The 25600-nt window shown below is 43.2% G+C and overlaps 1 protein-coding gene across 2 annotated transcripts; it reads right to left on the bottom strand.

Annotated features, from left to right (window-relative positions):
* Positions 1 to 353: 353 nt before the first annotated feature.
* Positions 354 to 17334, bottom strand: NRSN1 (neurensin 1). 2 transcript variants are annotated; one of them, XM_002714230.5, is made up of 4 exons: positions 17171 to 17334; positions 15334 to 15403; positions 9916 to 10113; positions 354 to 1990 (listed from the first exon to the last, which is right to left on the bottom strand). In XM_002714230.5, the coding sequence occupies exons 3-4, from the start codon at positions 10102 to 10104 to the stop codon at positions 1592 to 1594; spliced, it is 588 nt and encodes a 195-aa protein (XP_002714276.1). In that variant the 5' UTR covers positions 10105 to 10113; positions 15334 to 15403; positions 17171 to 17334; the 3' UTR covers positions 354 to 1591. The 2 variants fall into 2 exon arrangements, with proteins under 2 accessions (XP_002714276.1, XP_017200452.1); XM_017344963.4 differs by having other exon boundaries at positions 9916 to 10175; positions 17171 to 17306.
* Between the last annotated feature and the right edge of the window lie 8266 nt (positions 17335 to 25600).

Below are 25600 nucleotides of genomic sequence, written 5' to 3'. Positions count from 1 at the left end.
TTTCTCACCCTTCCAGATTCACTGGTTCACAAGACAGAAACCACCACAGAAAGCTTTAAATGATATTGCCCTGCACAGTCACCTGAGATCAAAGAATGCATTTCAACAGAAAGACAGAATATGAGGGAACTGGAACAATTTCTCCAAAACTTGGCCAATGACCCTGGCTGTGGAAACTGATTTGCCCTCAGTTTTTGGTTGGACAAAATAAACACTGCACATGAAAAGCACTAATTGCCTTATTTATTCTTCTATTTAGCCAGGAAAACATTAGAGTTTATTCAGCCTCAGAATGGAAAATCACATGTTGGCAAGAAAATAGCCATGTTGAAGGAATGATGATACAATTCAGGTTCGGCTCATTCACATATTTTATTTATCCAGTGAAGGAAGAGGAAGAAGAAATACCAGACAGAATCCTAGGGTGGCACAAATTCTGAGATAACACTAAGGTCACAGCTTCCATTTTTCTGGATCTAATTTAAATCCACAGATTACATAAAAGTGCGAGGGATGAGAGGAACATCTTTCTGGAGAGTAAGACATTGGATTTGAGAAAGAAAACATTTTTAAAGGTTAAAATGTACCCAGGGGTTTCTTTCTTGATGGCTTACTTTCGTCTTTATAAAAATATGACAGCGTTGTATACACTGCTGTGGTTAGCTTTTCAAGGGTAGGCAGTGCGAAGTCTGCCAACTCACTGACTTTCCAGGGGTCTGATTCTGGAAGAATCTCACCGTGGTGAGAGCCACAAAGACATCCTTAGGGGACACACAATAATGCATAGCAAAAAAAGAGAGAAAGGTATCTGAGCAGGGGAGATCCTCAGACTCTCATGATACAAATTGTGTGGTTACATGATACCCCCAGCAATACACAGTAGTTGTAAATCAAATTTCCTGGCTTCTAATTCAGTGCTTTTGGACTCTGCATAAATATGTACTCCTAATATTATTATTATTTTTTTTCGGCCAACATTTTGAAGTTGGTAATGTTAGATTCTTGAATGAAAGAAAAAAAGAGGCTGGAGAAAACGAAATAGATGTATGGAGAACACTGATAAATTTGTTTCTAATCTCAGGAACTTCATGTTAAGATATAGTGAACAGCCTAATGTCTGGGTCAAAAAATCAGAGTTCCTTGCTTCTGTGAACACACACGACAATATCTTACACACAGTGAGACAGGAATGGAAGACAGCACCACGCAGGAAAGATTAGAAAAACCAATATTAGAAAATAAAATGACCACGGTAGTCATTGGTAGGCTGGTCTAGACCGTTCAGCACTTCCAAACATCACAGGAAATAACACAAAGCCACAAGATCTCAAAGAGGAGTTCCAGAAGGCTCCTGGGGGTACACAGACCACCCGTGGGAAGCAGCCGGAAGCTTGCACACAGATCGCTGCATGGCCTTAACCATCACCACGGCCACCGGAAGTGAGCGCTGTGAGCATGCGCACTATGCTGCCCCCAGCCCAACACAGCCCTGGGGCGGGTCAACGCCAAACCCTTGTCACCTCAAAACCGACCTACTGCTTTTCACGCTGTGCATAACTCAGAGAAGGGAGCACTGGAGTAGGGGGAAGCTTCAGGTTGCCGAGAGAGGCTGGACGTTTTGAACCCTGGACAAAGTGACTGGAATCTTTGTCTCCCCTGGGCCCGGAGCTTTTGTAATGGGTTGGCTGTGGGCCTTGATGTCTGCGATTCGCTCTTTAAACTTTTGCTGGAGGAATTTCTCTTCTTTGGAGTAGCCTTTTGCAAACACTGACATCAGTAGGCACCCAGCCATTGACGTGCCCCCAATGCAGAAGAGAACGGCTCCTGCCAGCTTGCACATGTCGAGGGCACCGTTAAACTGGACTGCGTGCGAGTCGACCACCACAAAATCTGCTTCGCCAAAGGCCTCGATTTTGGGGGGCACGAGAAAGCCCACTGCCAGAACAGTCAGTCCGAGAACCACGAAGACTGTGCCTGAGATGAGTCCGACCTGGGGAAAGACAACAGAAGCACGAGGGAGTGAGCAGGTGCTTCAGCTCCCCTGAGCCCTCAGGGGCAACTCCTGTTTCTTGAGAGAAATATTCCCAGTTACCCCAATTTGCATGGAAAGCCTATTTAATTCACTCATTAAAAAAGAAGGGGAGAGGAAGACATTTCAGACTTTAATATCAACCAGAGGCTGGTGCTGTGGTGTAGCGGGTAAAGCTGCCACCTGCAGTGCCGGCATCCCACTTAGGCACCTGTTCAAGTCCCGGCTGCTCCACTTCTGATCCAGCTCTTTGCTGTGGCCTGGGAAAGCAGTGGAAGATGGCCCAAGGCCTTGGGCTCTTGAGCCTGTGTGGGAGACCTGGAAGAAGCTCCTGGCTCCTGGCTTCTGATTGGCATAGCTCCGGCAGATGTGGCCAACTGGGGAGTGAACCAGCAGATGGGAGACCTCTCTTTCTGCCTCTCCTCTCTCTGTATAACTCTGACCTTCAAATAATAAATAAATCTTAAAAAAAATTATCACCCAGAACCTGCAGCACTGAGCTGTGGTCAGTTTCTATTTGTCCAATGCTTTGCAGTTGAGAAGCCCCTTTTTGCTTAGGTTATCTCGTTGGGTCTCAAGGAAGAGAAAAGCAGTGTGACAGCAGGAACTAGCCTAGCTCTGTCTCCTGACCTTGATGTTGTCAGAGCTGGCTGGGAGTCACAGTGAGGTCATGCTGTCCCCTTGTTGGGCACTGTCTCACAGAACATCAACATCAGACCACGATGGAGTGAAACAAAATCATTTTGTTTGAGCACAGACTAAAGCAAGGTCATTAATCAAGCCTCCAGATACCAAACACCACCTCTGGCTAATGGGAGTGGCTGCTACTTTTCTACCCATTATAGCTTCAGACCAGCCCTGGTCTGCCTGTTGTGGAATTGTGCTTGACAATCCGGTGTAAACTCACACTTCTTTAGAGACACCCTGAAAGCACCCATCCAACACCCAGGTGCTATACTGTGCCCTTTCACAAACTTATTGGGCTCCTTGGTGTCACTCAACATGCAAGTATATTCCTAGTGGTTGCTGCTGGGGGACTTTGATAGGTTTTATAATTACCCACCCCTTTTCTAAATGAGCGGGAAAGGGACCATAACTGCTAGCATACAGGTAAGGACATGTAGCCTCACAGAGGATAGACTGCTGGCCCAGAGCTGACCCCCGACGCATGCTCTTCTCCCGCCAGCTTGTGGCAGTTTGAACTGTACCTGTACAGATGCTAAGATGTGGTTAGAATAGCAGATGGAGGTTAAACTGGATTAGCCCGAGTTCTAATAAATGCAACACACTGAAAATGGAAAGTGATAAATCCTTTGGTGGTTAGGGCTCACAGGCTTGTAATGAACACATTCAGGCTTGAATTCTAGCATTGAATCATACTTGAATCATAGAAGGAAGGTTACAGGTTATGCAAATACTCTTATTGATAATTTTCCCATTGATGAATGATAGTACTTACCTCATAGAGCTGTTGTGAAGAGCAAATGAAACCATGCATGAAAGCACTTAGCCTTGTATCTGCCTAAGTGACAAATACTATTGTTACTATTACTACTGGAAATATACTTCTGGTAAAATTGTTGTGCTACTCAGGCAACAGAATTATGACAGTTGTCCAGCACTTGGAATAAGGAATAGCTAATGCAGTTATTTATTTTAAACATTTTTTTTCATTTCCTTCTGTCTCTAATTGCTTTTAGTTGGATTAACTAAATTGGAAAAATTACCAAATACATAGCACCATTTAATCGTGCATATTAAAGCTGTATTTATTTATTAAATTTTTAGGGGAGTAATATGCTAATCAGGAAGACTGGCTAATGGAAGGAAAAACATACTGCATATCTTTCACCCTAGCAAAAGATTTGGGAAAGCAGCATAGTGCAAGATGTGTTTTTTATTTAATTCTTCTAAGAATCTTGTGAGAGGTGGGTTTCTGTATTTCCATTTCACATATAAGAAACTGAGGTTTATAGGATAAAAGAAGCATAGATCAAGATCCCATAGTTAGCAGGTGGCATAACTGGTCCTAACTAGGTCCATGTGTCATCCCCCAACATCACCATTTTCCTTCTACCCATAATACATCACCAACTACCACTTGGTATATTTCTTTCTATTATTTTTCACTTGAGCTTCCTCTGTGTAATTTTATAAATAAAAAGAGTCAATAAGATGCCTTTTGAAAAAAAAAATGTGTTGTAAAAAAGATATAAGGACTGCAGGAAAAATACAACATTTTGGATTGCTTTTCACATTTTTCTAAGAATGGTGGCAAGTAAATTCACCTTTAAAGACTAAGCATTATTTATAACTTTAAAAAGATGACTCAACATCCGAACATTCTGAATGCACAAGCTAAATTAACTTAAATATCCATGGTAACATGCTTCCTATGTCACTAAATTACCTCCTTCCTCAAGAACTGGCATTGGCTCTCAAAAACAGGGCAGTAAAATGTATCCATCTCAGTTTCTGAGATTCTGAAGAGCCGGTGAGGCCAACGCTCTCTGTCTTGTGTCTCTTTCTTGCCTCTTCACTGCTCTTATTCCAGCCTGCTGCTCAATAAATAATCCCAACTGACAGACTGCTGAACACGAAGCCAGGTGATTGATTCTCAGAGCAGTCTGCTCCTCAACTGAGCAGTGCATTAGATGGAAATCCACTCTTGGAATAGCACGCAGAAGCTAAAAGGCAAACCACGCTTGCAGATGGCAGAACTCCTGCTAGCTTTAAGAACCAGGATGCATCTGGCCTCTTATTTGCATTAGAATATCACAGAGAGGCCTGCTATCCTTGTAGGGAGGGCTGGGCAATGATTCTGAAGGTGCCCTCAACTTAGGATCACCAAGATCTTTGAGAGAGATACCTCCAGGGGGCCTCCAAACCTGTAAACACATTCAATCACTTCCATGAGCTTGGGACCGTGGGTGGGGAGAATCCCTAAGGGAACCAACACCAGCCTGCTTCTTAACTTCCCTGAGAGGACCATGGAGGACAGTAGGGCAGTGGAGATGCATCAGCCTAGTTCTGGTGCCATGTTGGAGTACTGGAAGGGACAGACATGGGGGAATGATTCTATACAGTATCATACAAACTGTGGACGCAGTTTTATGTTGAAGTGGTCCTGGGGCTAGCAGAGAGAGCTCTATTAAATTAAGAGAATTAAAAATCACAACACAGATGTTGTTGAAGGATCAGAGAGCAAAGGAGCCCTGCTTAGAGCCATGCAGAGGAGCAGGAATGCTGTGGGGGGAAAGGAGGGTCCCCCCTTGACCCAGTGGAGCAGCCTGAGGCTGGTGGTGGGGGGAGGTCAACACTGATGGCTGGATGGAACCTCAACAGGCCATGGCGAATTAGATGGCTCTGTTCTGTGACTTCTGGTGATTCTCTCGGCTGTAGGGAGGATGTGTGAAAACCCAGGCCCTACTCTTGGACAGGAGGACTGATAGGAGCAGAGCCGGGATTCCGCAAGTTCTGCTAGTGGGAGCTACACGCAGAGAAGGCTGCTATGTTGATCAACATCCCAGTTGTTGTGTTGCAGGGTGATTATCTGGAAATACAGCTGATTCCATCAGCACTCACCAGCCGCTGCTTTGGCAGAGAGGAGGCAGCGATAGCTGTTGGAAGCCAGCGAGAACCAGCCTGGCAGGGGAGAGCTGGCAGGGGGATTCACTCTACAACGTTAGAGGTGTTGGGCTTACAGGCGATTCAGGGGGAAGTGCTTAGCCAGGAGTGATTATGGCTTTTCTTTCTTCATCTGTCCTGAGGGCTGCTGAATTCTCCTTTACCCTGAATGGTGGCACCTGTGCTTGCCACTGAGGTTCACAAAGCAGGAACCAGTGGCAGCCTACGGTCCTGGGGTCCTCTGACAGCTCTTCCAGATTCCAAATTCTGTTCCATCCACTTGCAAACACATTTAGCCTCTTTCATCTTCAAAAGCCATTCCACAGCCCTGTGTCTGCCCTCGACAGTCATGCTTAGACCCCCACAATTTCCTTAAAACTCACTTCTCTGGGGTCATGAATGACCTTCTCACTGTCAAAACCAAATCTGATTTTCCCTTCTTTGTCTCACCTAACTATGGATATTAAACACTTGGCTTTCTTGAAACCCTCCCCTGTGGTTATTGCTGATACAACTCTCCTGTTACATCTCTACCTGAGAAGAACTCACTCTCAACCTGCTTTTCTAGACCTTCATCACAAGTTATAGGTGTTCACGGGGTCCCACTCTTGACCTCCACTTCCTTTTATGCAAGATGGTTTTTCTAGTGCTGAGAGGTTCTGGAGAAATTTCCATCATGTAGCCTTTCAGTCTTCTGTGACCTGACTCTTGTTTGCATTCTCAGGTTCATCTCCTGACCTTCTCCCCTTCTCCAACTTTAAAAGAGCTGCTCCAGCTGTCTGGGACTACTTGGGTCTCCTCAGCATGCTCGCGACTATCTCCCGACTCAGGGTTTACTGCGCTTTTCTTTCTAAAGAGGCGCTCTGTTCCCACGTGTTCACGGTGATCTACTCTGTGGAGCCACTTCTTCAAGTGGCAGCAGACACCCACTGCTCCCTGTCCCAAATCCCGTGTTCTCAGTGTACTGTGACTGCCTGTGGTCTAGAGTTCAGCAGGTTTCATTCCAGCAATCTGCATCTATGCATACTTCCCTTTCAGAATGCAAATTCCTTCATGTCAAGGGTTGTGTCTTTGGAGGTAAATAATAGTATCCTATTCATATCTGAATCCCAGAGCCTACCACATAGCACATCATGGTGGGCAGATGAGAGAAAGAGAGAGAGAAGGAGGGAGGGAGGGAAACAAAAAAAGAAAGGGAGGAAGGAAGGAAAGAAAAAATGGCAGAAAGAGCAGAGCTGTGTGACTGATGTTGTGTAGATGAATGGAATAAAGGCTGTATCTCAGATCCATCTGATTCCATTTCTTTTGCATTAAGCATTCCATGCTACCCATGGCTAAGGACCTGTCTCAAGGGCAGAGTCCTTCCCAGGCACTTTAAAAACAGCCTTAGTGGGTGACCAGCATTAATGGAAGAGGGGGAATGGGAAGCCAGAGACTTGAACCACCTGCAGGTGCAATTTGAAATGAAGAAAATAACATGAAATGATTGTAGTACAAACATGTGTATAACCAGTGCCTTTCTCTGCTTTGGTACAGAGCTCGTCATAAACCCACTGGAATGAATTCCCTCATATTCTCTAGGAGGAAACTCAGGAACAGCTGGCTTATTCCCTTGGTAAAGACGAGTTCTCCAAGACAGTGAATTTTTAGTTTATTCAGGTTGACACTAGTTTTCAAGTGTTTTATGGCAGAACATAAATCTAAGACTTGGACTTGTTGAAATATAATCTCCATGAGGCCATAGATTTCTGACTTTTTCTCTGAAGTAGGCCCACTCTAGCAAGCAATGATAGTTTTAGATCTTGTTAGTGTAAAATAAAATGGAGAAAATGTTGGAATTTGGTATCTGGGGTTGGTAATCTACTGTGAGTTCTTTATTTAAAACCCATAAGTATGTATTATTTGATGGAGTTACAGCTTCAGAAATCACTAGCACTTCGGATCTATGTGAACATTTAGAATATTCTGTGTGTAAGTGGTACTTTAGGCTCTTAGCACAATAGATCATATACATATATATAACAAATAGGGATGCAGTCATCCCTTATCTGGTTAAATATACAATATGCTAAGCTTGGGTGGGCATTTCATTGGTTTTGGCCAATAAGGATTCATTGGAGATTTCTATATGACAAGGATGGTGACTTCACAAATTCTAATACAATGTGTGACAACAGCATAATTTTCAATTAACATAGGTCTTAGGTAATCTATGTTGACCAGTATGTTATACAGTACTTTATTAGTTAGCTATGTTTACAATTGTAGTTTCCATTTCATAACTCAATTCTCCCTATGTCATCTAGTTAATAACAGCTATGCTTATTGAGCATATATCAGACATTGTTTTAAGCTCTCTGTGTTTATATCTCATGTATTAAAAATTTCAAGGGCCTATTAAGGTCAACTAACTTGCACAAAATTATAGGGCTACAGTATGGCAGAGCTGGGCTTTGAACTCAGCTTGAGGTCAGAGTCTTTGCTTATGATCATAATGCTACAATGCTTCTTGTTATACTATATTGTCAAAAATCACAAGTTTATTTCAAAATCAATGTCAAAAGTTCTAGGGTCTTTTGGGAGATGCACAGAGTAAGAGAGCAGGAGGAGGCCTTAGGTATTCTCTTAGGCTGTATCGTCTCTTTATTCCTTTCTTAATTTCCACCTTTTTCTTGATTTCTCTATGTTGGAACATCCCAATGCCCTCTTCATACCCTCTTTCTAGGTGATCTCAGCTGGTGGTGCCTTTTAAACCTTCTGTGTATCAAAAACTACCAATACATAAGTTGAAGTTGTTCCCAGAGGTCTCTTCTTGGAAGTCTAGTAGGCATCTTCAATAAATCATGGTCTAAAGCAGAATCTGGGTGCCCACCAGTCCACTTGTCCTGCAGTGTTCTCATCCTAGCAAATTAGAGAACCATTTCAACACAGTGACGGTTGTGATACAAGGCTTGGAGTCATGCTGAATCCTCTTTCTCTCAAATTCCATATCTAACTCATCAGTTTGTCCTGACAGCGTGGCCTTCAAATTTCATGCTAGATCTGACTACTTTTCACCACTTCCACTGACACCACCCTATCCTAAGACACCACCGTCTCTTGCCTGGGTATTTTCACAGCTTCTGAATGAATCTGCTTCTACCATAATCCTTCTGTGGTCTATTTTCTTACAGAAAGGTCCTCTTAAGATACCAGTTGGGTTGTTCCACTCCTCTGTTCAGCATCTCCAGGTAGCTTCCCAGGTCTCTCAAGGTAACAGCCAAAGTCATCAGTATTGCCTACAAAGCTCCACATAAATCATCCATGTACCATTATTTATCTGAGTTCATTGCTCCTTTTTGCATTCCACTCCAACAACACTCCGAACCATACTCCAACTCTTGCTCTTTTTCAAGCAAGACTTGTCCCTATTTCAGAGCTTTGGGAACTGCTATCTTCCAAGCCTAGCACATAATATTATGGTCTGCTCCCTCAATGCATCTGAGTACTTGCTCAAATGTCATCTCTGAAAAGCCTTCTTCCATCAACAAATCCGAATACCAGTCACCATCATTATCAAACTTCTTTCCCTGATTCGTTGCTCTTCACAGTACTTGTCACCCCTGACATTCTATTTGTACTTTAACTGTTTATGATCTTTCCCATGAAAGACTCTAAGCTCCATGAGGGCAGGAACATTTTCTTCTCTTGCTTGCCACTTTAGTCTTTGACCCTCTTGGCGCAGAACAGGTGTTCACTAACTACCTGTTGAATGACTGGACACATTGTCCAATGAGGTTTCTGTATTGAGGAGGCTGAGCCTTGGAGGGCCTCATGAGAACGTATCTGGTAGAGGCAGAGCTGGTATTCTGACCACTGCACCGACTATCAGCATTAGCTCTCTCTAAATACCTACTTACTTCTTTTTAATAGTTGTAGCAATTTGTCAAATGGTACTTACCAAACCTGTTAGGGAGGCTGAAATGGAATAATGTTTGCCTATGCATAGCTTCACAGTTAGTGAATATAGTGGCACATTAATAACAGGAGCAATGATAACAATTACTATGGCAATTGTGCCAATTTATGTTTAAAGTGCTCTTCAACAATTATGCTGTATTTACAGGCTTCTTTGGCCCAAGGCTTTGATTGTCCTTTCCTGAGGGAGGAAAAACGCATTTAGTGAAAGTGATGCTTTCGGTTCTCTGTAGCTGCAACATTTAGCATAGCCCTACTCATATTTTTCCATTTCCTGAGTTAAGCACATGTTTGTTCCTTACCTTCCAGAACACGGAACTCCACCTGTTAGGTGATCTCTGGATCTGGAAATCGTCCTCATACTCCCAGATGGAGGCGGTACAGTCTTCATAAAACTGGTGCAGGTAGGATCGGACTCCATAGCGCTGGTACCCGCCCTCGGGGGCAGCCTGTGCTTGCTTGGACCCGCAGACGTTACCGCAAGAACTCATTCTTTGCAGCTGGAATGACAAGGTCCACGTGGATCAGTCCCAGGCACTCTGGCCTCAAACTCAAAGATATACTGAAAGGGGAGAACCAGTTGAATCATGTCAGACTATTGGAACAATGCTCTTTTCTTAAGAGAAAAAGACACTTCTAAAGACATGTCTTCCTTATAAGCTATGCTTCTCTTCTGTTGAATGCAAAATCGCCCCCCCCTAAATACGCAATGACTCGAACTGGCTCTCCATAAATGAAATGAGACACAACTGCACAGGTCACTTAAATTATGCAAACATTTAAGCAAGAGGCACATGAGAAATGGCAATAGAGAAGCTGAGATTTTCACAGCCTTGACAAGAAATCTTTAATCTCTTAGAATCCAGTAGTCTTTACACCTACATGTTAAAGAATTAGCCAGACAATCTCATTTGCTACAGATGGAATTTGTCTTGTGCTGTCCTTTCCGATTTTTACCCACATTCCCTTGTGTAGTACACATGGTGCTACTCTTAGTAAGCGGGAATGCTGTCTCCAGGTCTCATGAATCTTCCACTAACGTTTTAAACAATTGTCCAGTTGTTCAGCAGCTTTATTAAAGAGCTGTCGAGCAACTTACACTTCATGCTTTATTAATCACAAATGGCTCAACTAATAATTCACACCTCACTAACTCCAGGCCCATATATTTGTCATTATTTGTAGATACATCTGTCCATGTGGCTGGCTGGAGTGCAATGCTCAGGGTAAACTCAGCCTTTTATTATTCTCTATGATAATATATAATGGGTTGTTAAATGAAACTATGGCCTGGGTGGGCTGCTTGGGGCTCTGTCATGTACAGATGGAAATGTCAGTTGGATTTGACCTAATGTAATTGATAACCTTGGAGAGAGGATCTCATATGGATTAGGTTATTAATTCATGGTAAAAAATAAAAAGGAATCGGTGAGGGACAGTAATCATGGTGAGTAAGAGAATTCTCAGTTTTCATCTGTTTTCTGATCTCTGTATTAGCATCTAAATGTGTAGCTGGACATGAAAAATACCTGTTTGAGTTTGCCACTCATCCTCTGGATTGTTTTCTTCATGTGGACATGGTTCATACATGACAAAGTGAAAAACAATATATAAGGTTATCTTCCATCAAGCCAGGCTTTCTATTGTGCTGTTCACTGGGCCAGCAAAGGCATATTAAGTGCTTCCAATTGCTTATCAAAAACCCACTAGTAATGTGCATGCATGAGAGAAAAGCATTCTTCTCAGGATGTGGCAAGTGCTCATGTGTGGCCATGAGGTTGGGTTAGGGTAGACTCAGAAGCAGGCCAGGGATGCCAAGCACTACTCCATCCCCTGGGCACAAACAAACTCACAAAGACATCTTGCAAATGTGTATCCTTCTCCACAATCAGGTTTAGGTTAGAAAACATGGTCAAGTTCAGAAAAATATGGTCCTGATCTTAGAAAAATAATGGAAGCTGGTGGCACTGGTGGTGGCCAATCACCTCATCTCTTTAACTATTGGTCAACATCCTACCTCCTGAATGTGCTTTCTGTTTCAGGTACAGCTACCACCTAAAGAAATCACCCAGGAGGAGAGGACAGGAGACGGAAAATCACGATGTTCATTTTCATTTGAAGCATTCAGAAAGATATTCTTTCATAAAACCTCAAGTTCTAGAATATACTTTGCCTGATTAAAGCAGCAAAGCCTGAGAGATGAGGAGAATGTTAACCTAGTATCCATGTTGTAAGTGTAGGATGGTCCCTTCAAGACCTTATGCTTATCCAATGGAGATGATTAACAGGAGCCCATCACCAATGACACATAAGGAGATCTTAAGGCACTTTCTTTAAGACATTCTAACAAGTATTCTTGTCAAGGAGAAATGGGATTAGTATTACTAATTCTGCTTCGTCATCGAGGAAACTGAGGCATAACAAAATCATCTACTAAAGGTTACACCGTGAGTCAGTGACACAGATGACAATTAATACACTATGTGGAGCATGCATTGAATCACATACTTGCATAGTCAGAATCAACTCATCTGAATATATATATTTTAGGTTTATTACAAAGTCCCAACAACTTTAACAGGAAAAAAAAGGATAAACATAAGTATGATAGGAATAAAAAGTTCCCTTATTGCAACAGTGAGATTTGTTTTCCTTGTACACTAAAGTCATTCTTTGTGTCATTTGAGCTGTGACACAAAGGAGAGCCAGGTGGCACAAGGCAATCATTCCTTGGGTACCCTGTTTCTGGCACACCAGGCTAAACTTATTTGCTGGAAAGGGGGCACTCAGTAGTGCAAATTTATTTAAAAAGGGGTAAAATCATAAAAAAGATAGAAAGTGTTATAGAACAAATGCTTTTGAACCTGATAATGGAAGGCTCAATCTACTCAAGTCAGAGAGGATTTTTAGTGTTATGCTTTCCAGAGAAGGACTCTCAGCCTTACTTTCCCTTTCAACTGTGCAGGGTATGACCAGGAACATGGCCTATGTTGCAGCAACCATCAAGGGTAGACATTGAACTCGGAATGAACTGCAGTGTATCAGTCATGAGATCTCAGGCCAGCTCCTTAGCCTTTCTGGGTTCCATCATGTTTAAAATAAGATGGTTTGACCAGATTAACCTCTCATTCCTTCCAGGATTTTTTGGCTATAGATCTACAGAAATGAGTCAATTACTTTTTTTTTTTTTTGGCCAAATGACTGGATTTAGTGATTTCTCATCTCTGCTCTCATTCACTGTGAGCTGCAGACCCTTACTTCACTCTAGCGTGTATGAAGCTTAAGTTGAAAGGAGCTTAACTACTAGTTAGATTTGTTATTGGCTATTAAATAGACTGAATGTATCATGTTTGTTTAACCAGTTACTTTAGTACCACATGCATTGCCTAAAATACTAGCCCCTGGGGATCTGAGAGGTTTCTCACATCTTCCTAAAGATATGACAAGTTGGGATTCATTTCTACAGGAGAATGATGACTTGGAAGAGCATGAATTATAAATTAATCATATTAGCATGAGAATTCGGGACCTAGAAAATCTCAGCAGAGCATTATATATGTTGTAGGGAAGTCAGTGACTTTTTATGTCTGTATGGATAGAGTCTGTTACAGGTATTTGGGATATATCTGGCTGATTTATACTTCTACTATTATAAAAAGGACACATGAGGTTACTTCATAAAGTCACTTTAAAAGCTGGGCAATTATTAAATTATATACAATAAACTAGGACTGAGACAGACATGGAAGGTGTGTGCATAGGCTTTTTAGTTTGGCTCAGAGTTTACTTAAGATGCCAGGTTTCATGAGAATCCTAGTGCTTGTATTTCAATAGCTGTAGCATCAGGAAAAATGGTAACATTAAATCTGACTGTCATTAAGTGACAGAGCCTAGAGAGCTCCTTTATTTGCAGCAAGCCTTACCCTCCCAGGAGGCATAGAGTTGTGAGTAAAAACATTTTCCAGTATTATATTTAAAGTTGTCCATGCCAGTATCCATGCTGTAAACACTCTAGTGGAGCCTGTTCTATCTTTCCTGCCAGCATGGCTGTCAAAGTTGAACACAAGCAACATGGGTGCGCAGTCATTTGGTCAACTCTAAAGAGGAAGTTGTAAGGACAGCCTAGGTGCTGATACGTGAGAACCCATTCATAGTTTTCTCTTTTTACAATCTGTTTACAGAAACCATCTTAATGGCATGCACAGTAACACAGTAATTGGATATTCAATTCTTAGCAACATAGCTCACCAATGATACCCTGCAGGGAAGTGGCAGGAGAACATTATACTGTAGCCCCTCCCCTACATTCTTCTAAGCAGCTTTCTGCAACCAGTACATGTAAATACCAGATTACTGCCAGTCTACCCCCTTGTCCGGGTTCATTTCTCTTCACAACACTTTACTGCCCGTTGTCCCATGCATGGCTTATTTGCTTGCACACCATAAGCTCTGTGAGGACAAGAAAATCTTCTGTCCTGCTTATCACTTTAATTTCCAGCACTTTGGACCGTCCTGGTATGGAGTTCTACAAGGGTTGGTGGGTATAATGGGCTGAGTGGTTCTTCATTTTTCATTCCAACATTCTTTCAATGTTTTTAAAGCACTGAGTATGTCCCAGGCACCTAATGGTTACAAAGTTGAGTGAGGCACAGTCAGCCCTCATTGGACTCTTGGATTAGAAAGACACATGCAGGAAGCAAAAGAGGCATTTACAATGAAAGGAAATGCAAATACTGAGAATACCTTGAACATCCCTTTATTAGGCAAATAAACCCAGATATGCACTACTGTGACCACTATGTATGCCAATAAACTATAGTAGCAATTTGTTGGAAATTTGAATTTTAGCCTAATAGATGCAGCTAGTTTTTATTTTATTTAAAAATGTTCATTGCCATGAAACCAGAAATAAGTCTTTATGCCTCACAAAACTCTAAGAACACCAAAGACATATTATTTGTCTTCATCGTCTCCTTGAGAGGAGAGGCAGCAAATTGAGGCCCAAAAAGGATGAGTGTTTTCCCATGGCTATATGTATGAGTCAGCTGCGAGGCCAGGCACAGACCTTGTTCTATTTATTCTCTTCGAAATATCATTCAATTTTTATACTACTTTTTCTTTCACAAAATAATTCTGAGATAATGAGAGTGAAGTTCCCATTAGAGCCACTCTTTCACAGGAGTAGTGCTACAAGAGACAAGGTACAGGCACACAGACGGTGCAGGCCACTTATTCAAAACCACACCAAAAGGTCAATGCACTTAGAAGGCTCAGTCAGACTCAAAGTGGAAGCAGAAGGCATAAAAGCCTGCCAACAGCTTTTTCACTGTTAAATCAGTCATCCCTGGGACTATAGAACCATGACCTTAGAACTGGGAATGGATTTCTACCAATGGATTATTTCAGAGATATTTTCTGGTTAGAGATGGCTCCATATTATGAGATTTTCTTATTACCTCTAAATAAGTGGATAATAATATATAATAATAATAATAATAATGAAGCCACCTTCAGACTTTTTAAAAAGAAGAGTATTGCTGTAAATTTATCTTACTCATTACCAATTGCTTTATTCCTTCAACATATGTTTGTTTAGGAAGGTATATAAAGTCCAAAGCCAATATGAGAAGAGAAAAAAGACCATGTTCTCATTTAATCTCTTCTTTGCATGGAGACCACAAGTGTTTAGGACTCTACCTGTGGTGAGAGTTGAGTCCTACCTTTGAAGTCTTCCTCTTCCTCTTCTTGTTTATTCTTTGACCTTTCTTTTCAACAGCACATTCTTCAATCCTATTTAAGAAAAGAATTCTCTGCAGAATGTGATCCATACCAAAATCTAAATTTCATAAGCCACTCACATAACTTAAAAAGAGTCATTTTAATGTCAACAAAAACATTGAGAATGAACTTGTTCAAGATAGTTTTTTTCAAAAAAACAAAATCTAACATATTTAATAACTTTTTAATGGGTTCCCATGATAGTTTATAGAGTAAACGAGATGACATAAATCAAAGGGCTTTGTGAATTATAAAACACCAAAAAAGGCTGTTATCATTTTAATACATATTTCATGTAGTTAATAACACCAACCAAACATCCACTTATAATTTACAAATTCTAAAAAGGAGGTCACTTGCTTCCTTAGTTCTCCAGCATCGATCTTTTCTGGTACTTTTCTTTCACAATCTATTATAAATGAGTCTTCTAGTCATTATATTTTCTGATATGTTTACATGTGTTTTCTACTTAGCCAAGCTGATTGGATGATGCACTCATTAGGCTGAATTTTACTTCTGTATCCATTTTCTTCCTATCATGATCATTTTACTTTCCATCTGCCTAAGGAAAGCAGGTGCCTTTGCAAAATCTAATTAAAGAGTCATTGCCAGCTTAGAGCTATTTGTTTCCCACATTACTCTAGTCATGTGAAATAAAATAGCTGGGGCTATATTTTCTAACAGGTCATTAATAAATCTTTCTGGTGAACAGATCCCCATTCATGGAAAGAATTCTGAAGCTACAGATTTGAGATGGGGCACCCTGGTGAGGCCTGCCCACCTGTCTCCAGCATTTCCCGGGTTAGTCTATGGAGACTAACACTCTTTAAGACACATTTCCTTGCCTGCCCCCAAAGTTTGTGAGTGGTATGTGAGTAGATGTGGGGGAAGAAGCTAAGTATACTAGTATCCTGGATCCCAGTAAGCAAAAGAGAACAAGCCACAGCATTTACTACACCCTCTTCTCTCTCCACCCACCCTCTGTCTCTCTCCCCGCCTTCCCTCTTCCCCTCTTTTGCCTCCTTCTTCCTCTGTCTGTCTCTTTTACTATCTGTCTCTGTCTCTTCATTCCAGCTCCTGTCTTTTTAATCTGTCGCCTTCCGGGTTTTCTCTGAAGACACTGCACACATGCCCTTTATCAAACGCTGGCCTGGTCAGGAGCCAGGCGCTTTCCAATGTCCTGAAAACACTTCTGCTAAGAAGTCAGGGACAAATTAAGCAAACAGCTGTCCAGCTCGGTTTTCTTTGAGGTTATCAGCCTTGGTCTGACTCCCACCCCAAAGTCTCTTTCTCACAAGACAAGGATGTGGGTCCGGGGACCACGTCAAAACACTCAAACATCTTCAGACGTGGCAAAGGAATGGGTGGACAAGTAGGGCTTCAGCTCAGCCTGGAAAATAAACCAATAGATTCGCAACTCCAAACGCACGTTATTTACTCTTATCTAACACATAACTTCTCTTATCTCCCAGGAAGGAAACTCTGAACTTTTTAGCTGTACATCCACAAAATTCTTACATAACACACACCACAAACCACAGAGCATGGAGTTGGCTATCTCCAATTCGTATGTTTGTATGTTTCCCCGTATTTTTTGCACACGGATTTCGTAGGGATTTGTGCACTGAGAATAAATATGAATGAGAGGAGAGCGAGATAAATACACATGAATAATTGCGCGTGAGGAACAGGAACAGGAAAGAAGCAGGGAGGAGCAAGGCAGTGGAAACTGCGGGAGACCAGGAGCGCGGGGAGCCGCACCCACCGTGCGGGCTTTACCTGCCCTCCGAGGCCGGACCCGTGGAGCAAGTGCAGCAGCCTAGCCGCAGATCTCTCGCCGGGGTCCCATCGCCATCGCCGCCGCCGCCGCCGCCGCCGCCACCGCCGCCGCCGCGCCGCGCCGCGCTCAGCCCGCGCGTGATGCACACGGGAAGCGGTGCACCCGCGCCGCCGGCGGCGGGGGCGCGCTGCGCGGGCCCGCGGCCCGGGGGCGGGGCCCGGCGCCTCGGACCGGCCCCTTCCTGCTCGGTTCCGGAGACGACCTAAGGCCTGGGGCTTCCTGGCGCAGGGGGCGGCCTCTGGACTCCTGGGGCCTTCCCGGTGCGTCCCAGGCCTGGTGTTTCCTTGCACGAGGTGCAGCCTTCTAGAACGTTGCCCCCTGTGCCCTGGGCCTGGTGGAGGCTCCCTGGTCCCGGGGCCTTCTCTGCCTGTCCGCCTTGTCTGCTGCTGTGTGCTCCGGTCTGGCTCCATGGACTCATTTGTGGAATGAATAGAAAGGCAGGCAGAGCCTTCGTGTGCTCTCCCTCCCCCCACCTCCCTCCACAATGTGGTCCCTGAGGGGGCTCCCTCCATCATTTGAGTCCTGAGGGGGCTCCCTCCGCCATTTGGTCCCTGAGGGGCCGAGGGGGCCGCCTGACGGACAACCACCTCAGGCTTTCATCCTTGGGTAGTTCCGGTGCCTCCCTCCACCAGACCCGGATCAGGCAGTCTAAAGGTGAGATAAAAAGGAGGAAAACCAACACATGAAACAAACCAACCACAAGTGCAGAAAGGCGAGAGCACACCAGAGAAAATTTGTGTAGGTGTGGGCAAGTTCGTATAGAAATACAGTGACCCTTGTTTCGGGTGGCATTCTGCAGATTCCCAGTCAGTAGCATGTAACGGGAATGATTGTGAAAAAAAATTTTTTTTTTTTTTTTTTTTTTTGACAGGCAGAGTGGACAGTGAGAGAGAGAGAAAAGTCTTCCTTTGAAGTTGGTTCACCCTACAATGGCCGCCGCGGCCGGCGCACCGTGCACCGCACTGATCCGAAGGCAGGAGCCAGGTACTTCTCTTGGTCTCCCATGGGGTGCAGGGCCCAAGCACTTGGGCCATCCTCCACTGCACTCCGGGGCCACAGCAGAGAGCTGGCCTGGAAGAGGGGCAACCGGGACAGAATCCGGCACCCTGACCGGGACTAGAACCTGGTGTGCTGGTGCCGCAAGGCGGAGATTAGCCTAGTGAGCCGCGGCGCCGGCTCGTGGAAATTCTTAATATTTGCAAGACCCTGCTGCTGGTAACGGTTCAGGAAATACCTAGGCTGGAGGCTGTATGCATCTCTCAGACACCAGGAGCTCATCTGCCCTTGGTTCTCAGTCCATCAGAAATAACCTGAAGTAGTGAGACAAAGATTTAACCTGTGAATTAGCCCTATTATCTTGGGTTTCATTTGACTCATTTTTGTAAACCTCAGGAAACAAAGATGAAGATTTTGAAGCAACTACATTTTGGCTGCTCACTAGATGCCACCCATTGGTTTAAATGCCAGGAGTATAAGACATGCATGTTAATTTCGTAATGTTAAATCCTCATGCAGTGTCTGTGGTGGGCTCGCTCCATCGCAGTGTTACAGAGGAAGGGGCTGACGATCAGAGCAATGGCTTGAGCCCCTGGCGATGCAGACTCCCGCAACGTGTGAGATCATACCATCACTGAATGGGGAGGTGGACCCCACAGCCTGTAAGGTGAGTTCCTGCAGAGGCTTTTGGGTTTCAGTGATGTTTTGTTCACTATTTCCTCACCTCCACAAGGGTTTAGGAAAGCCTACTGACATTAAGAAGAGCTTAGTTCTTGTTAGGCAGACAGCAGCCCAGAGCAGAGCTAGCTTGGATGCCTTGGTCCCCTGTGTTCCTGGAGTTCACGGCGATGCCCCAGCAACCCTCAGCACCACCCACTTGGCCTAAAAAAGGTGCAGCTTTGAAGAGTTTGGACATGTCATTACCTAGCTTTTCTCATGCTTGTATGTGGGTCTGGTGAACACTTGTGTATTCTCAGGTTATAACATGCCCGTGTGTGCTTTCCCACCCTTGGGAGTCCATAAAAATCAGGGCATATGCAGAAAGCCAGGAGCTCAGAGCTGCTCTTCTATCAGAGGTTAGGCTTTGGGAACGGTGTGACTAATTTCTCAGTGTCTACTTTGTTGGTATCTGCTAAGTGTCCTCAGGTGTCTCTCAAGGAAATTCACCCATTAGTTTAGACAGATAATCTAATTAGGACTTTGAATTGGGTGGACTTGTTTTTTTTTTAATTTGTTTTTATTATCTCAAATTGACCATAATAATTATATTTACTTATGGGGTGCAAATGTGATATTTCAATATGTGTATATAATAATGTATAATGATCAGATCAGGGTAATTAGCATATCCATCATTTCCAACATTTACCATTTCTTTTTATTGAGAATATTCAAAATCCTTTCTTCTAGCTTTGAAATGCACAATATATTATTGCTAATGATAGTCACCGTACTGTGCTGTAGGACAGCGGAACTTGTTCTTCCTATCTGGTTGTATTTGTGAACTCTGTACCCCACCCCGTCCTTCCCAGCCTCCAATAACTGCCATTCAACTCTCTACTTCTTTGAGGTTAACTTAGTTAGCTTCCACATATGAGCTAGACTATGCAGTATTTGCCCTTCTGTGCCTAGCTTATTTCACATAATGCAGTGTTCTCCAGGCTCATCCATGGTGCTGCAAATGACAATATTCCATTCTTTTTCAACACTGAATAATATTCTGTTGTGTGTATACAGACCTGGTTTTAATCCTAGGTCTGCTGTTTCCTGGTTATTTAACTCTGGTCAGGTTCCTTCACCAGTCTATACCCCAGTTTCCTTATCTATAAAATCATTACAATAATACCTACTTTATAGCATCATTATAAGAATTAAATGAAATCATATTTATAAGGCATTTGAAACAATGCCTAGAATATTTTAATTACTCAATGAGTTATAGCTATTATTATCATGTTGTTATTTTACTGTTATTTAGCTAAACATTTGAGGAGCTTGTGACTGTTTTCAGCTTTGGGTCTCAAGCCTTCCACGTTTCCTAGGTACTTTTTGTTTGCTTTATCTCCTCTTTTTCCAGATCCATTTCCAACTTGTGCTACCTCTAGTCCCTCTGCTGAAGTTCCCAAACGCATGGCATAGGGTGGACGCATTTACCCAGAGGCTGGAGGCCATACACATCTCTCAGACACCAGTCATCTGCCCTTGGTTCTCAGTCCATCAGAAATAACCTGAAGTAGTGAGATAAAGATTTAACCTGTGAGTTAGCCCTATTATCCTGGTTTTCATTTGACTCATTTTTGTAAACCTCAGGAAACAAAGATCAAGATTTTGAAGCAACTACATTTTGGCTGAGAACATACTGCACAATTTCCCTGGATTATAATATATGGAAGCATCTAATGGTAAATAGCTTATTAATTCATTATTCAACACACATTTGTTGAGTGTCTGCCATTTAGAGTACAAAGGGCAAAGTACGAACAGAAGCATAATGGAAATTCACAGGGAAGACAGGTCACAGGAGGTGGTAGTTTTCTGGGTTGTTTTCCAGAGGGGATGCTGTGTTTAGGGTACAAACCACCCTTCTGACTTCACGTCTCATGTCTCCCCGTCTAGTCCGTTTCTCACCACACTGGACATAGTTGGTGTTCCTCGTTCACACCTTGCACTTGCTTTGTTTACTTCAGTGGCTTGCTGTGTGTTTTCTCCATGGCTGCATTTCCGTCTACTGTTTCTTCTACAAGCCTAGCACAACTGGCACCTTTTCAATAAAGCTGCTTTGATATGCCCAAGCACATCCTACTCTTTGGGGTCCCTGTAATATCCATATTACCTGTCCTTTGATGTTGACAGGTTTCTTCCCACCATGTGTTGTGTTTCGAATCTATGCAGTCTGCTCTGTTCAGCTTGTAGGCATCACACAGGAAGGATTTAACCATAATTCACTTTGTATTCTGCACAGTGACTAGCACATTGCTTTGTACAAAGCATTCATCGCTGGTAAATGAATAAATTAACAAATGAGTAATGTGGATCTGGAGATGAGCCTTGACAGGTACATGAGATTTAGATAAAAGGAGGACAGAAGAGAGTATACACCAGGCCTAGAGTCAGCTTGCAGACTCAGCTACCAGGCTTATTCTTGGAATCTAGAGTCTGGAAAAAGAAGGTGGGGATAGTGATGGAGAAAGATTTCTGTTCAGTACCTGTACTCAGCTGGTGAGAGGCTGTGCTTGCAGGCATTGGGTGCTTTGATGATGACCTGTCTTGATTCTGGGAGACTGTGTCCTGCTAAGCCTCCGCCTGCCCCCACCAAGGTCACCGTGCACTGCACCAGGCAGCGGCTTGTGATTAGTATGCTCCCTGTGTTCTGGAACAGAACAGATGTCTGTCTGCTTTGCTCTGCTTAATGATGATGGCAGGTTCCCAATGATCAAGATCCGATTTCACATTTTCTGAAATGCTGTGGCTGAGAAAAGCTGCTTGGCCAGTCCTGACGCCCAGCCTCCTGTTTGCAGGGAATCTTTGCTTTGCAGATTAGGTTGAAAAGAGAGTGGGAAGGCTAGAGTGGCAGTAGCACTTTGCCTTGTTGATGGTGAGTGGCTGACTGGAAGAGACTTGAGCATAGTTTCCACCCAAACACTCTCTGTATTCCCTTCTGTGCGACTATGAATAGGACCTTTGCTAATGCTGAAACTCTACTACTACAAGAGAATATTTGGCAAAGGAAGTAGTTCCTCTTTGGAAAGCGGACTATATCGTCTGCCACTTCAGTTAATAGTGAGAGTCAACTGGATCGTTCTTGCAACAGAGTGATTTTGGGGGTGGGAAAGGGAACAGGATGGGGCTAGAGAGGAAAGATATATCCAGAGCCTGATAACCTGCCACAGGATCTCGGAGTGGCCCCTCTGTAGAGTGGTTTTGTGAAGTGAATACAGGGGTAGACAAATTTCATCTATTGCTTTTGTTTGGAGCCCCAAAGTAACTGATGAAAAATAAAAATTATAGTTGGTGTATGAGGATATGGTTTGGGGATATCTGTATAGGTACCTCTACCCTGTCCAGCCCCATCTTACTTGCCCAACATTAACCCCAAGCTGCCACCTAACTGTTACTGCCTTCTGAGCACCTCCCGTGCAGGCTTTACTTGAATTTTTGCTTTGTAAGTGACATCTGATGAGAAAGTGAGATTGTGCAGTTTTCTTTTATGCCAGGCTCTGCCAGTTATGTAGCCAACCTTGGGCATACCAAAAGGAGATCTGTGTCTAAGCTTTTGTGCAGTTCTGTCTTCATGCTTAGAATGCCTTCCTCTAACTCTGCTATTTCAGCCCTCTTTACTCATTAGTGCTGAGGTCTGATTCCATTTCATTTAAGACGTTTGAGCATTGATAACTCATTACTGTGAATTCTTTTCTGTAGAGTTCATTTTTACCATATGCTAAATTAGCACCAGTGTGTTGGGAAGAGTCGTAAGACATATGTTTCTTGTCAGAGCCCTGTAAATAAATGATTGTGTGTCAGGGTCATATTCACAAAGTTAATTACAGGTTCAGCAGAAGCATGGACCAATCAAGATGGGTGTTGGCTACAGAGCTGATGCTGCGTCTTGGAAGTCCCCTGCTGTGCAGGTTGTCTCTCTTTTAGTTGCTGGGTGATGAGACCCAGGGATTTTCAGGAAGATCTCAACACAGTCGGGCCAGAGGGGATCACATAGGGTTAGCAGCTATTTACCTACTGACACTGATGTGTAGCTGGACTCTGCCATCCTGGAAGGCCATGCTGGAGCTTCCTGGTTGAGCCTCAGCCTCAGTGACCCCGGGCAAGATGCAAAGTGGTTCCTCTAGTTCTTAGACCCTTTGACTGTCAAGTAAGTAGGTGATAATACATGATCAAATCCTCAAGTACTGGTTTCCTGTTAAGGTCAAGTCTTTGTACTACAATGTGTTGAGATTTACAGGTGCACATATTCTGCTTCTTAGTGTTTTCTGACCAAATCTAGCCCTAAAAATAAGACGTGAACATAGATAATTATGAAACAATATAGGAAGTATACAGGTAGAGAAGAATAGATAATGCCATTGAGTGGTTGAGAGAACTGAGGGCTTTTTTCTCATTCTGCAGAAAAGGGCATAGAGCCAGGAAATCTTTGGAAAAAGAGTGGCCTTCACCAGGGTCTTGACATGTCAATGATATTTTAAGACTCATGACTACAGGAAGGAGATTCAGAGATGAGATTGAAGGAATGCCCTGTGCGTGTGCTCCTAGAATTCCAGATTTCTGAGTCCATTTCTGGGCTCCTCATTTCCTTCTGAAAAATTTTTTTATTGTCCTTTCTGTCTTTTCCACCTAGATTTGAAGCTCTTCAAGGTTTTGTAATTCTTATTATTAGCACATGCTCAGTAAATCCGTGATCAGCATGATGATAGCTGCCTTCTAAGGCTTTATAAAATAGATATACTTTTTAAAAAAGATTTATTTATTTATTTGAAAGTCAGAGTTACACAGAGAGAGAAGAGACAGAGAAAGAGAGAGATCTTCCATCTGCTGGCTCACTCCCCAGTTGGCTACCACAGTTGGAGCTGTGCCAATCCAAAGCCAGGAGCCAGGAGCCAGGAGCTTCTTCCAGGTCTCCCACATGGGTGCAGGGGCCGAAGGATTTGGGCCACCCTCTACTGCTTTCCCAGGCCATAACAGAGAGCTGGATTGGAAGTGGAGCAGCCGGGACTTGAACCGGCAACCCACATGGGATGCCGACACTGCAGGCGGCAGCCTCACCTCAGGGCCAGCCGCAGTGCCGGCCCTGAGACATAATTTGTTGTTGTGGGTCATGGGAAAGTTTGCAGGGTGAATCTTTTAGAAACAGTTGTATTGCCTGGGAATGGACTACATGCATTGAACACTAGGACCGAGAGTCTTGAAAAGTTGTGGTTTGTGGTCACTTCAAATAAGTCATCATAAATAAGGCTTAAGTATCAAGGATTAAGTAATGACCGGCACTGTGGTACAGTGGGTTAAAGCCTCAGCCTGCAGTGCCGGCATCCCATATGGGCGCCGGTTTGAGTCCCAGCTGCTCCACTTCCCATCCAGCTCTCTGCTATTGGCTGGGAAAGCAGTGGAAGATGTCTCAAATCATTGGGCCCCTGCACCTGTGTGTGTGGGAGACCTGGAAGAAGCTCCTGGTTCCTGGCTTCAGATCATCTCAGCTCTGGCGGTTGCGGTCATTTGGGGAGTGAACCAGCGGAATGGAAGACCTTTTTCTCTCTATCTCTCTTTCTCTACCTCTCTCTGTAACTCTTTCAAATAAATAAAATAAATCCTTTTTAAAAAAGAAATTAATTATTTGGTAGTTTGAAACAGTAAGTATATACATATATTGGCTAAGCGTAGCAGCGTATAAATACAATTCAAAGTAAGTAGGATTAGAATCTCTCTCAAAGATAGGAGTTTTTGGTTGTTTCTTAAGAGTTAAACACATTCATTTGCCTTCTAGGGTGGGTTATAGCTGAGCATGTTGCACTGGAATCTTGACCTTACGATGATAAGTAAACAGTTGAGGGATGTAACTGTGTTGAGGCAAGGAGTTTCTCTTATGTTGGCAAGAAAGAGAGGCTGGAGTGCTGAGCTGGTCTCCCTGTCCTGGGCATGTGTAATTTGGTATACAGTAGCTATATGGCTACAGTCCTCTGCTCTTCTGACTTGGCTTCCCTCACTACTACTGCTGAGGTCAGCAAAGTCTGTGTAGGCCTCTGCAGAAATAAAGGGTGCCCAGAAAAATTAACATATATGCAACTACCATGAGTTTTTGATCAAACACATACTGCTGCATTGCATATTTACTGACTCAAAGGTTAAGTACAGTGACAGCAACTGAGCTGGTTCTGAGTTGCCATTTGTGCCTATCTTGAACTTGGTCAGCCTTTGGACAAGGACTTAACTCACCTCCATTATTACTGAGGTCATGACTCTGGAGTCATACCAAGGGTGAGCAGGGGAAATATAGAATAAGGTTAAAGATAAAATTTCTAAGTTTATCTCCAGCTCTGCTCTTCAAGGAGGTGCCCTGGTGATTTCATTCAGCCACTATTGTTTGGTGTATGAAAAGGAAGCACCGATTCCCTCTGTTCTATTATTTTGTTCACCAATTTTGCTTACTCAAATTTCTGATTTATTATGAAGGATAACTACAAGGCACACATTTCTCAGGCTCATTCTTATAGCCTTAGGCAACTTCTAAAATAATTTCAGATTTAGGTGTTCAGTTTTGAACCTTATGAAAGTCTGACAGGGTTTGAACTTACAGATAATTAGATCATTCATGTTAAAAGTCACTGTGGATCATAAATGATGCCTGATTGGATCAAGCCTGCTGGAGG

The sequence above is a fragment of the Oryctolagus cuniculus genome, chromosome 5 (assembly GCF_051225735.1).
Source record: "Oryctolagus cuniculus isolate XC-2025 breed Fujian yellow rabbit chromosome 5, ASM5122573v1, whole genome shotgun sequence".
In the NCBI taxonomy this organism is placed as follows: Eukaryota; Metazoa; Chordata; class Mammalia; order Lagomorpha; family Leporidae; genus Oryctolagus; species Oryctolagus cuniculus.
The sequence above is the reverse complement of the archived record's forward strand: the minus strand, read 5'-3'. Positions and strand labels throughout refer to the sequence as shown.